The sequence below is a fragment of the Lepus europaeus genome, chromosome 10 (assembly GCF_033115175.1).
Source record: "Lepus europaeus isolate LE1 chromosome 10, mLepTim1.pri, whole genome shotgun sequence".
Classification (NCBI taxonomy): Eukaryota; Metazoa; Chordata; class Mammalia; order Lagomorpha; family Leporidae; genus Lepus; species Lepus europaeus.
The window spans coordinates 98,971,499-98,983,787 of record NC_084836.1 but is presented as its reverse complement, the minus strand read 5'-3'; the positions used below and the strand labels follow the sequence as shown (position 1 = coordinate 98,983,787).

The 12,289-nt window shown below is 58.8% G+C and overlaps 1 protein-coding gene across 1 annotated transcript in view; it reads right to left on the bottom strand.

Moving 5' to 3' along the window:
- Positions 1-9,138: 9,138 nt before the first annotated feature.
- Positions 9,139-12,289, bottom strand: part of RSPO4 (R-spondin 4) — a 32,998-nt gene continuing 29,847 nt past the window's right edge. Inside the window, exons 4-5 of the mRNA XM_062202531.1 lie at positions 11,612-11,794; positions 9,139-9,200 (exon numbers count right to left, since the gene is read on the bottom strand). Of these exons, the coding sequence (XP_062058515.1) occupies positions 9,139-9,200; positions 11,612-11,794 (245 nt within the window). The remainder of the gene's footprint in view (positions 9,201-11,611; positions 11,795-12,289) is intronic.

Sequence of the window (12,289 nt, the reverse complement as noted above, 5' to 3'; positions counted from 1 at the left end):
AGGCGTGTGCCAGCTCTGTAAGGTAGACGTGGTCACAGAGACTTTGGTCAAGCATCTGTCCTGGTCTTCCAACTCTGGAGGGACAGGCAATCCCAGAGGAAGAGTTCGTTACTCACTCAGCTTCAGGTGTTAGCAGGAAACTTCAGAACCAGGCTGTCGTAGCTGAGAGCACATTTGAAAATCTCCCAAGGGTCGCCAAATGTCTCCCGAGGGTCACCAAAAATCTCCTGAGGGTCACCACAAATTTCTTGCAAGTCGCTACTTTGGTCTTGCACAATCAGAACAAGGAGGAGAGCCCACGATGACAGAAAGGGGATAAGCAAGAGGCCGCACCGAGGGCCCCCAGGGGTCTGCGAAGTGCTGTGACTGTGACCAGGCAGGACACCGCGAGATGGAGTGTCCACACCCCGGTCAGCAGAGACACCGCCGAGGCCCTGTCCTGCTTGCAGTGGGGGGCCCTGGAGGGCCGACTGCTCCCAGAGACCCCAGCCTCCAGGTTGGGCTCCTCCTCAGATGACCCAATGGCACTGAAGGGGCCCGGGGCTTCTCCTACAACCTCCTGTCACCCAGACCTTTCTGTGCTTCTTTGAAATCCATGCGAGGCCTCTCAGCTGTTCCACCCAGGCGCTCATCTGCACCTGGGATATCAGAAACAAAACCCACTCTGCAGTAGCTCTGGGCTAACGTGCTACAAAAGGTGTTCCCTTAAGTCAGAGGTTAGAGGACTGTTTCAGGATATGAATTAAAGGAAGCAGTAGTGGGGGAAGTTGTAGAAAAAGCTCTACGCATGAGAATTCTTGTTGAAAAAGAAGGGTAAGAAAGAAAACTGGGGGCCAGTGCTGTGGTGTAGCAGACCAAGCTGGCACCTGCAGTGCTGGCACCTATATGGGCACTGACTCATGTCCTGGCTGCTCCACTTCTGATCCAGCTCCCTGCTACTGCCGGGGAAGGCAGCAGAAGTGCCTGGGTCACTGCCGCCCACACAGGAGACCCATAAGAAGCTTCTGGCTTCAACCTGGCCCAGCCCTGGCTGTTGTGGCCATTTGGGGAGTGAGCCAGCCAGTGGCAGATCTCTCTCTCTCTCAGATTCTGCCTGTCAAATAAATATTTAAAAAAGAAAGAAAACTCATAAAATGAAGGAACAAGTATGTTGTGAGAGGTTTATGGAAGCTAAATGCTATGGATGGTTAGGAGGATGAGAGTAAAAAAAATAAAGATCAATGGTCTTAAAATTAGTTTTTGTACCTAAAAACGTCTGGAAAATGAGATGGCCTGCTTCTCTGTCTTTGTTCCATGAGCAACGGGAGAATCACTACAGCAACCGGCACCCCTGGTCCCTAACGGCAGTTAGCAATACTGCTTCAGGGAGGGGACCGACAGAGACAGGAGACAGCTGAGATGTAACTCAGGTTACCAAGGGCTCAGATGACTCGCACAGACTGATGTGCAGAGGGAGACTCCTGGAACAAGATGAACCGAAGACAAAACAGGGTGTGTTCACGGCTGGACCGGTCCAGCTGCAGGAGCTGATGCCCCAGCCGCGAGGAGGTCTTTGGTTCCTGACGTGTTTGCAAGACCCTGCACAGCCTCCCCCGCCTCAAGGGCTGTAAACCCCTGGGCAACTTCCCCTGACGGATTCCTGCTCAGGGACCCTTCCATGGTGGGGAGGGGAGCTCTCCTTTGCTTTCTCTTTGCTCAATAAACTGTCCTTCCTGCTTACCCTTCCTTCGTCTGTCTTGGTCATGGGGCACAAACTCGAGCGGCTGGAACCACAGATCCCTGCAACTTTACTTAGCCGTGCTCCATGCTGGGGCTTTGTGTACTTCCTGCCCTTGGTGGGGGGGGGGGCAGGGTGCTCGGCCTTCATCTGCAGGTGCAGAAATGGAGGGCCTGCGGGGCAAATGACGCGCCCAAGGTCAAGCGGCTGGCTGGGTGAGGAGCTGGGATGCAGCCCTGGCTCCATAGGACTTGCTGGCGGGTTTCAGCACCCCCACGCTGGGGCGGAGCTAGGAGCCCCAGAGAGCTCAGGGACGGTTTACCTCTGAGTCTGGCCGTCGGAATGATGGCTCAGCCAGATTTCACACCAGCTGTGCCCAGGGGCGGAGATGGAAGCTGTGCAGAGGCAGCACACAGGATCTCACCTCCACAGCAGGAGGTGCCGTGGCTCAGGCAGCCAGGGCACCACACCTGGGGGCCGCGGAGGGGGCGGGGGGCTCGAGGATGCCTCTCCAAGATGCTAGGTGAAAAAGGCTTCATCCTTATGCAGGGTGTCTACTGCCAGCCTGCAAAATGTCCCGAAAGGATTGCATCTTAACCTTTTCGGGACTTGGTAATCCCTGCCCTGCCGTGGCTTAACACTGAGAAGGCACGAGAAAGCAGCCTGGTGCCCCTTCCTCCCTCGCTACCCCAGGCAGCTCCCCGCCAGCGCTGACCCTGGCTTCCGGTGTGTTTTGCACACACTTGGACCACACGCACGCGTGTGTGCTTTCTCATCCCGACTCCCCCCTCCCCCGGCACCTTCCTGTGCTCTGTTCTCAACCTAACCTTCCCACTAAGGACGCAGCAGCTGCACGGCGTGAGGGTTCTGAGACTGCGTGGGAGCAGACGGCCTCCAGATGGCTTGGCTGTCGCCAGCCCTTTGTGCTTGCATGCGAGGAACAGCCGTAGCCATGGAGCCAGGTACACGTGTCATTGTGCACGTGGGCCAGGCTAAGTGGACAATAAATCCCCAGGCGTAGACTGCTGGGGTGGGAACGTAACTCTGATGGATGTCCCCAGCTCACGTCTGCAGAGACAGCACCGGGTGGCCAGGGGAGAGCACGGCCCAGGCCCCGGGCTTCAAGCTTTGGGCTCTTCGCCAGTGAGACAGGGGAGAGATGGCCGTGCTGTGTGGTGTCGCTGTGGTTTCGCCTGGGTGAGGCTACCGGGCAGGGTTCGAGGCCGCGTGGAGCTCCTCTGCTGGACGAATCATGCTTGCCCTGCAGCAGGGGCTCTGTGCCGGCCCGGACGTCATGTGGTGCGGAGCGGGACGTGCCTCTGGGTACCTGCTCTGGGCGTGGCTGCTCCATGGGGGCAAGGCTTGGGCTCCTGCTCCACCACTTGCCTTCTGAGCTTTGGATTCCTGGTCCATAAAAACTGAGACTAACAATAGGACCCACTTCAGAGGGCTGAACTTCATTTTAAAACGGATTTATTTATTTACTTGAAAGGCAGAGTTACAGATGAGAGAGAGAGAGAGAGAGAGAGAGAGAGGTCTGCTAGCTTACACCTGCTAGTTTACTCCCCAGATGGCCAAAACGGATGGCTAGGGCTGAGCTAGGCTGAAGACAGGAGCCTGGGACTCTATCCAGGCCTCCCATGTGGATAGCAGGGGCCCAAGCACTTGGGCCATCTCCTGCTGCTTTCTCAGGTGCATTGGCAGGGAGATGGACTGGAAGTGGGGCAACCAGGACTCAAACTGGCGCTTCCATACAGGCTGCTGGCATGGCAGGCAGCGTCTTAACCTGTGACACAGTGCTGGCACTTTTTTACACTCGATCTTAGCCAAAAGGCCCAGAAGCGGTGCTGGCAGTTTTTTTTTAATGATAATGCCTGGTACAGTTCCTGGTTCAGACCTAGTCCTTTGGAAGTGTTTGTTGCATGAATAAGTGACATGCATGTAATAATTTTAAAAACCCTTGAGCATTTACTAAGTATCTAAGCCCTTTCTTATGTAGTAACTTCCTTAAACTTTGCAGCAATGCCACTCAGAAAGCTCTTGTGCCTCTTTCTTAGAAGAGGGAAGCTAGGCACTGAGAGAAGTGTGGCATCTGGCCCATCAGCCCTCCCCAGTCTCACAGGTGTAAAACAGCAGCCACTGTAGTCTGCTCGTGGTTTCTTTTTTCTTTCTTTCTTTTTTTTTTTGACAGGTGGAGTGGACAGTGAGAGAGAGAGAGAGACAGAGAGAAAGGTCTTCCTTTTTCCATTGGGTCACCCCCCAGTGGCCGCTGCGGCCAGCGCGCTTCGGCCAGCGCACAGCGCTGATCCGAAGCCAGGAGCCAGGTGCTTCTCCTGGTCTCCCATGTGGGTGCAGGGCCCAAGCACTTGGGCCATCCTCCACTGCCCTCCCGGGCCACAGCAGAGAGCTGGTCTGGAAGAGGAGCAACTGGGACAGAATCCGGTGCCCCGACCGGGACTAGAACCCGGGGTGCTGGCGCCACAGGCGGAGGATTAGCCAAGTGAGCCGTGGTGCCAGCCTGCTCATGGTTTCTGAGGGTCAGGACTTCAGATGGGATGGAGTGGGGAGCCCAGCTCCCAGGCAGCCTTAGCAGGGCAGAGCAGCCGGGACTGTGGCCTCACTTCCCACATGATGAGAATCCACTCACCTCACAGGTGGAAAGGCGGGAGGCGTGGAGCAGGGTTGGGGAGCCAGCAGGCCCCAGGGCCGGTCCCCACTTGGAAGCTGCAGGGTGGGCGCTCACATGGGCAGCCTCCCCTCTGTCTCAGCTCATCGACGCCGCCTCGCCCTTCTGCTCTCAGGGAGCTCCCTGGCCCCTGGAGGCTGCGGCCAGACCTGCTGTCCCTCCTCAAGGGTCCTGTCCCCTCGGGAAGGCCTGTCACACCACTGGGATTGCCCTGTCCACAGAGCAAAGGCTTGGGGTCAGGCCGGGGCCTCATCACCAGCACCCTGCACAGCCCCAGGCGCCCAGCAGACGCCTGGTGTGTGTTTATTGAATGGGCGAGACTGTTGGTTTTCTCGATGGCTTTAACTGGAACTTCAGTCTCTTCTTTTTTTTTTTTTTTTTTTTTTTTTTTGACAGGCAGAGTGGACAGTGAGAGAGAGACAGAGAGAAAGGTCTTCCTTTTTGCCGTTGGTTCACCCTCCAATGGCCACCACGGTAGCGCGCTGCGGCCGGCGCACCGCGCTGATCCAATGGCAGGAGCCAGGTGCTTCTCCTGGTCTCCCATGGGGTGCAGGGCCCAAGCACTTGGGCCATCCTCCACTGCCCTCCCTGGCCACAGCAGAGAGCTGGCCTGGAAGAGGGGCAACCGGGACAGAATCCGGTGCCCCGACCGGGGCGCCCCGACCGGGGCGCGCCGGCCGGAACTTCATTCTCTTCTACAAGGTCGCTGGCGGGAGCCAGAGGAGGTGAAGACGGGGGCAGGTGGGAGGAAGTCGGGAAAGTGTGCACGGAGAACAGCGAAGCCAACAGGATGCCGCCCCCGAGGCTCTGGGCAGTGCCTGGCACCTGCAGGGGCTCCCCAGTGAGCTGACCACAGGGCGCGGCCGTGCCACGCGGAATGAGACATTCCGCAACCCATGCAAGCTTTGTCCGTGCATTTTCCACGGGAACTTTTCGAAGCTCTCCTATTTTCTCGCCATCGCCACCACTGTTTTTGTTATTAGTAGCAGGCACATTTCCTGAGGCCGCGGGACCACCCAGGATGCCGTGACATTTTCTCAAGGGCAAAATGAAGAATGTGATGTCTGCAGAGCTGGGTGAGAAGCCGTTTCCTGGTGACTGGCAGGTTTCCGGTCTGGGCAAGGAAGGGCCTGGCCCCCATCGCCACTGTTGTCACTCAGCCAGAGGCGGGAGACAGCCTCTCCCCAGGTCTCAGCAGTCCCTCTGTTTCAGAAACCATAAGGGACCGGCCTGGCTGCTGCTTGTTCCTGAGTGAGCAGCGCCCTCTGGGGTCTGGATGTGGTAATAACAAGCCAGGCAGTGGCCAGGGTTCAGGCAAGGATGGGGAGAGTGGGGTGTGGTGGTGGGTGGTCTACAGAGAGGACCCTGGTGTGGCCCAGCTGGAAAGGGAGGGAGCAGGAATTCCACCACTGGGGGCAGAATCGTTGTTCTGTCCTCTGGAATAGCATCCAGAGGGCCAGAGCTACTGCAGCCTTCCTCCGGGCTTAGCTCTAATTGTGCAAAAGCTGTGTGACCCCAGCTAGTATCTGAGCTTGTGAACCTCTCTGAGCTCTGCCTGTAAGAGGCAAATAGGTGGTGACCACTGGTCCTCCGGTGAAAGTGGGAGATCCTGGGACTGGGAAGGCTTAGGAACTGGGGAGGCAGCGCCTATGGTCCAAAGCTGAGAGGAGGGGCTTGCATGCTGAGACAATGTTGCCTTTTTTTTTTTTTTAAGATTAATTTTTATTTACTTGAAAGAGTTACAGAGAGAGGAGGGAGGTAGAGACAGAGAGAGGTTTTCCATCTGCTGGTTCACTCCCCAGATGGCCGCAATGGCCAGAGCTGTGCTGATCTGAAGCCAGGAGCCAGAAGCTTCTTCCTGGTCTCCCACGTGGGTGCAGGGGCCCAAGGACTCAGGCCGTCTTCCATTACTTTCCCAGGCCATAGCAGAGAGCTGGATCAGAGGTGGAGCAGCTGGGACTTGAACCAGTGCCGATATGGGATGCTGGCACTGCAGGCCAGGGCTTTAACCTGCTGCGCCACAGCACTGGCCCCTGCAATGTTGTCTTCTAATTTGAAAACGTTAAGAAATCTGTTCACAGCCCCCAGCTGGGGGCAGAAGACCAGGCCTGGAAGGGAAAAAACGTGGCCAGGGAACTGAAGGACTAGAAACTTCTACAGTTACCTTTTAGAAGTGTGGGATCAGAACACCCAGCATCGTGGGATTTGATTCTTAGCAGCGCGCGCGCGCACACACACACACACACACAGCCTTTAAAACTGCATGGCCAATGCATCCTGTGAAAAAACTAAGCACGGGTTGCAAATTTGTTTTTTGCGCCAAAATAAAGCTATCTTTTAATTCTGTTTTCCACGCACTTTTGCAAGTAGCTTCATTTGAAAGGATTGTTGAGCCTTGAGGTCTGAATCAAAATTTAGACTCTGAGATTGGGGGACTGGGAGCCACCAGAGTGCCTTTCCCCCAGCCACTCCTGGCACAAGGGACTCTGTCCTCACCACCAGTCCCCAAACCTGTCCACAACTCACAGGTCTGAGATGGGGCCCTGGAGTTCCCCAGGAGATGCTCTGGGTGGGTCCCAGATTTGGGAGGTGGAGTTCATCCAGCCACGCCTCTTCTTCATCCATCAGATGGAAAAACTTCCATCCAGGACGGGGAAACGGCTGGGCTCAGGTTTCCCAGACACTGCCCAGCAGGCTGGGACTCAAACCTGTGCCTCCCAACACTGGACGACTCTCACTAGAGTTGGGTTCTAGGGTCCCGTGGGACATCCCCGTGGGCTCCTGGCCACTTCCGGGGCCACTTCTGGAGGGGCCTCGGGGCAGGGAGGTGTCCTCTCTGCTTCTGGCAGAGCCCCCTGCTTGAGAGGGGCCTGGATGGGCTGGTGCCCACCCCCTGAGCTGGAGCCCTGCCCGGTTCCTCCGGGGACCCTGCACCTGCTCAGCCCTCACCCTAGATTCTGCTGCTCCAAACTCATCACTGCTCGCATGATGCCCAAAAAGCATTTCCAAGTTTCTTTGTTCTTTTCTCTTTATTAAAAAAACAATTGGGTCAGCAGTGCCTCTCAGAGGCACTAGGCTGGCAGGAGAGAAGCTGGCTCTGCTGTCCTCGGGAGCCGTGGGTGTGCGGACAAGGAGGGGGCCTGGGGGTCACAAGGACTCCCGATGGTCTGCCCAGAAGCAGTGCTGGGGGTCCCCATTTGTCTGGTGTCAGTAGGTTTGAGGGGCCATTCTCTTGGGGGGTGAGGATGGGGTGTTGTACCTCCAGCCCCTCCCCTAGCCTGCGGCCCCTTCAGCCCAAACCACCCTCCTCCTCGGGGCTCAGACTCCTGCCTCTCCTGCTCACTCTGGCTCCGAGTTGCACCTGCAAACCCGGAGGGCCCCTCCTAGGACTTCGGGGAGCAAAGGAAGAAGGGGGTGCTACCATGGTGATGGCTGAGTGACAGGCACCGAGCACCAACCACTTATGCGTCTAAGCTGGAGACTCCTCCCTGTGCTCTCCCTCCCGGGAGGGGGAGGAAGGCTGCAAGGAAACAGGCTGGGGGCGTGGGGGTCGCCTCCCTCTCCTCCCCGTGCAGGTGCAGAACAGGGCAGCCTTCAGAGGGGAGCAGATCTCCAGGCTCCCGGTGTGGCCTTAGGTGAGTCCCTGCCTTCCCATGCCTCAGTTTCCCCATGAGTACAATGGACAGGAGGAGCCCAGGAGGAGACAGAGGGGCCGGAGTCACCCCAGAGTTCCTGTCAGCCTTGATAGCCTCTTTGGGGCTGAGCCACTGGTTTCAGCAGTGGGGAGAGCCCCACCTGAGCCAGCACCTGGGTTGGGGCACAGTTGGGTGGGGCGGCTGGCATGGACAGGTGCACTCATGGGGGCAGCTCCGGGAGTCAGGTCTGGGGGGTTCTCCAGCTAGGGGCCCCTGGTCGCCCCTGTCCTGTGGTTCTAGGAAGCAGGGGGCAGACAAGGTGCTCCGGGCAGGTGCTGGGGTCTCCTGGGGAGAGTGAGGGGCTCACCTGTGCCCTGGCCTTGGGGAACCCCTCTCCTGCAAGGGTCAGGGAAAGGTCTACTTTCTTGAGAGAGAGAGAGAGAGAGAGAGAGAGAGAGAGAGAGAGATCTGTAGGGAGGTCACACACTCACAGTATCTCTTTTTTTATGATTTATTTTATTTATTTGAAAGACAGAGTTACATAGAGAGGTAGAGATGAGAGGTCTTCCATCCACTGGTTCACTCCCCAGATGGCCGCAATGGCCGGAGCTGAGCCGATTTGAAGCCAGGAGCCAGTAGCTTCTTCCTGAGGTCTCCCACGTGGGTGCAGGGGCCATCTTCCACTACTTTCCCAGGCCAGAGCAGAGAGCTGGATCGGAAGAGGAGCAGCCGGGACTCGAACTGGCGCCCATATGCCTGCGGCGCCGGCTTTACCCGCTGCACCACTGCGCAGCCCCTCACAATCTCTCTTAAAGGGTGTGTTGGGGGGCGGCGGAGAACACAGTGAAGAACAGGGTGAGAACAGGAGGGAAGGAAAAGCGAGGGGCAGAGGGAAGGGAAAGAGGAGGGGGCAGAGGAGGGAGGAGTGGAGAACAGAGATGGAAGAAATACCGGGAACACAGGAGGAAGATGGACAGGGCAGACAGGAAGGGGCGGGTGGACGGGAGAGGAGGTGGCGGAGCGCTCGGTCACGGTGGCTGCGGGGCCTCCATCGGCCGCTCTGTCGGCTGCGGCCGGCGGCCCGACTTCTAGTCCGGCCCTCACTTCCGGGCCAGGTACAGGCGCGGCCTTCTGCGGCCCTTCTTCGGGCGGTGACTTTTCCCTGCAAGGAGAGAGCAGACTGTGTCCTCTGAGGCCGGCGGGACAGCTGTGCTGGCCAAGGGTGGCCGCAGGGTCAGCTGCCCCAAGCTGAGCCTTTCTCTTCACTTCTTAGAGTTCCCCTGGGCTGGGCACCTGCTACCGGGGCCCCTGCGGCAGCCTGCCCACCCTGCGCCAGCACCCCAGAGCTTCGGTGCAGGCAGGCGGTGCCTACCCACGCAACCACCTCCTTAGGTGATTTTTTCATCGCGCGAACATCACAGAGGCGGCGTCTCCAGGCTGTATAGTCTTCCGGGACCCACGGTGTGCAGGGGTCGTCATGAGGCTGAGCAGTGGGCGCAGCCCCGTGGCCCGCATTGGACAGGCACAGAGGAGCTCTGGCCTCACCAGCTGCCCTGTTGGGGAGGGGGCTGGGCTTCGAACCCACGGCTAACTCTGACCCTTGGCCCTGCCTGGACCTCAACCATGTGTCTCTCCACCCATCATCACCCTCAGTGGAGCTGCGGTGAATTGTTTTTCAAGAAAGTATTTAGTTATTTCAGAGGCAGAGAGAGAGCGAGAGAGCACACGTGACAGACATCCCATGCTCTGGCTCATCCCCAATTGCCTGCAATGGCCAGGGCTGGGCCAAAGCCAAAGCCAGAATTCGACCCAGACCTCCCATGTGGGTGGCAGGAAACCAATTACTTGGGCCATTAGCACAGCCTCCCAGGGTGTGCACTAGCAGGAAGCTGGAGTCAGGAGCCAGAGCTGGGAATGGAACCCCGGCACCCCAGTGTGGGCCAAACACCCGCCCCTGGACGGAATGCCCAACCCAACACCTGATTAGTCCCATTTCTCTGAGCGGCTGACTGAGGCCCTTCCAGGGGAGCCACCTGCCCAGGGGCACAGCCTGAACTGGGGTTTCTGGAGGGCACTCCTGTGCTTTCTCGTCCAGGAAGCAAAGCTGGAACCGAGGGATGGCGCCAGTGACCGGAATCACGTGGCTGGGAGGGGTGCAGAGTCCCAGCACGCCCTGTGCGGAAGCAGACAAGCCCTGGTGGTCCCCGTGCCCAAACTCCTCTGCCGCCTGGGGCCTCTCCCGGCCTGGCCAACCTCACCTCAGCACCTCCTGTGGCTCATGCCTCGCCCCCACCTCCCCGTCGCAGGACTGGCTGTGCTTGGCCCCGAACCTTAGAGCTCCTCCCAGCTGTCCTCCGTCACCATTATTCACAGGGAAGAAGGCTGGGAGCACGCCAGCCCCACATTTCCACATTACAGGGCGTGTACACAGCGAGGCCCCCATTCGGTCCTCCGCAGCGTCCCGCGCCCGCCCACAGAGCCTCAGCCAGCTGCTGTCCGGGCCACAGTGGGCACGCGGAGGTCTGAGCCCGCCTCCGCAGGGTCCACGGTGCTGTGTCCTGGGAGTCGGCTCCGCTCCTCCCCCAGCTATGCAGACTCAGGCTCATCCCTTAGGCCAGGCTGCCGCCTTGGGGGTTCCCCACGTCCACACCAAGCCTTAAGTGGGCACTGAAGCCAGGTTGGTTCTCTATGCTCAGCAGCTCTATGGCAGGGCAGCCCTCGGGCAAGGACAGCATCTTGGGCCAGGGCCTGGGCCGGGTGCAGCCTGAGAGGCCCTTGGCTTTTTGGAAGGCGGGATGTGGGGGTGGGTGGCTTCGTGTCCCTATCCCCGCCCTACACCTGCCTGGTAACTGCCCATGCACTCATCCGTTTACCCACCCAGACACCCAGCCACCCTCCCGCCCACTATACCCTGGGGCATCCCTCTGAAAGAAGTCAGAGGTTTCTAATAGCCCCAGGGGCACATCTGAGTAGTGGTCTTGGTTGTCAGTGCCCAGGGACAATCCTCTACAAAGAGGGGCTAGCTCCAGTTTACCCAAGACTCTCCGGGCCTGCATTGCCCTCAGGGAACTTGCTCAGAGCGGCACCTGTCTCAGCTCGGAAGGCCAAGTGCTGGTGACCACTTCTGTCCTCCAGCTACTCGTGGTTATCCCTGTGGCATCCATCAGGAGATCAGTTTGGCTGCACTCATTACTGGCCACCATTTGGAAATGGCATCTCGGGTTGGCCACACGGCCGTGTACTGTGCTGCTGACCATGGCCACCGCCTTCGCAGTGACGTCACCTCCTTGGTGCCCTGTGTGTGCAGGGCAGTGACGGTGCCCACGGGTTTCATCTCAGAGCAGTAAGCGGTACGGGGTCACAGGAAGGGGGCTGCGCCACTGGAAGCCGAGAGCTCAGGCTTGCCTGTGTGTCTGGGGCTGGCCCCAGCCAGGACAACCCTCCTCAGCACGACACCAGGCTGTGGCTCATGGGGGACTTTACAGGTGCCGTATTTGGGGCCGAGGCCCGAGGCCCCCGAGAGTCACCCATGGGCCCTGCTTGCTGCGGCCCCGATGCCTGCCTGGCACTCACCTGCAGGACAGGACCTCTGCATGGAACATTTCTTCCATTCGGTCAGCACCTTGCAGGTGGTCACCTCTTGCTCATCCCGGCCGGCCTCTCGTACCCGCGTCTTCAGGCCCCAGCCTGAGCCGCAGGTCTTCCCCTTGCGTGTGCAGCGGCTCCAGCTGCCCCACGACCCATGTTCACACTCCTCTGCGGGGTGAAGGGAGAGCAGACAGACGGGGTCAGCTGGTGGTGCGGGCCCTTCGGCTCCCAGGGCCAGGCGTGAGGAGTTCAGTCCCCTGATGACACCAGCTCCACCTGCCAGGGACTCAGTCTATCACCAGGAGCAGCGAGGAGACCCCTCCAACGCTGACTGCGAGAGCTACACGAAAGCCACAGTGACCACTATGAGCCAGAAGCCAGAGCAAGGGCTTCCTGGAGGAGGTGGCGTGCCAGCCACAGGGGCAAGCACACGCTTGGCAGGTGTGAAAGGCCTGGCTGACAGTGTTCGGGAGGCGGGGGCTGGGGTGGGACGTGAAGGTTCAGGAGAGAGGTACGGATAAGGCTGGAAGGTCGGCAGGGAAGCCTTCAAGACCGGACACAGGTTTTGAACCTGACCGTGCACCTTGATCAAGGCAGAAACCATCCAGTGCAGCTGTAAGGAAAAAGGAGCCCTGCTCAGAGGAGCTCCTAGCAGGCTGGGGC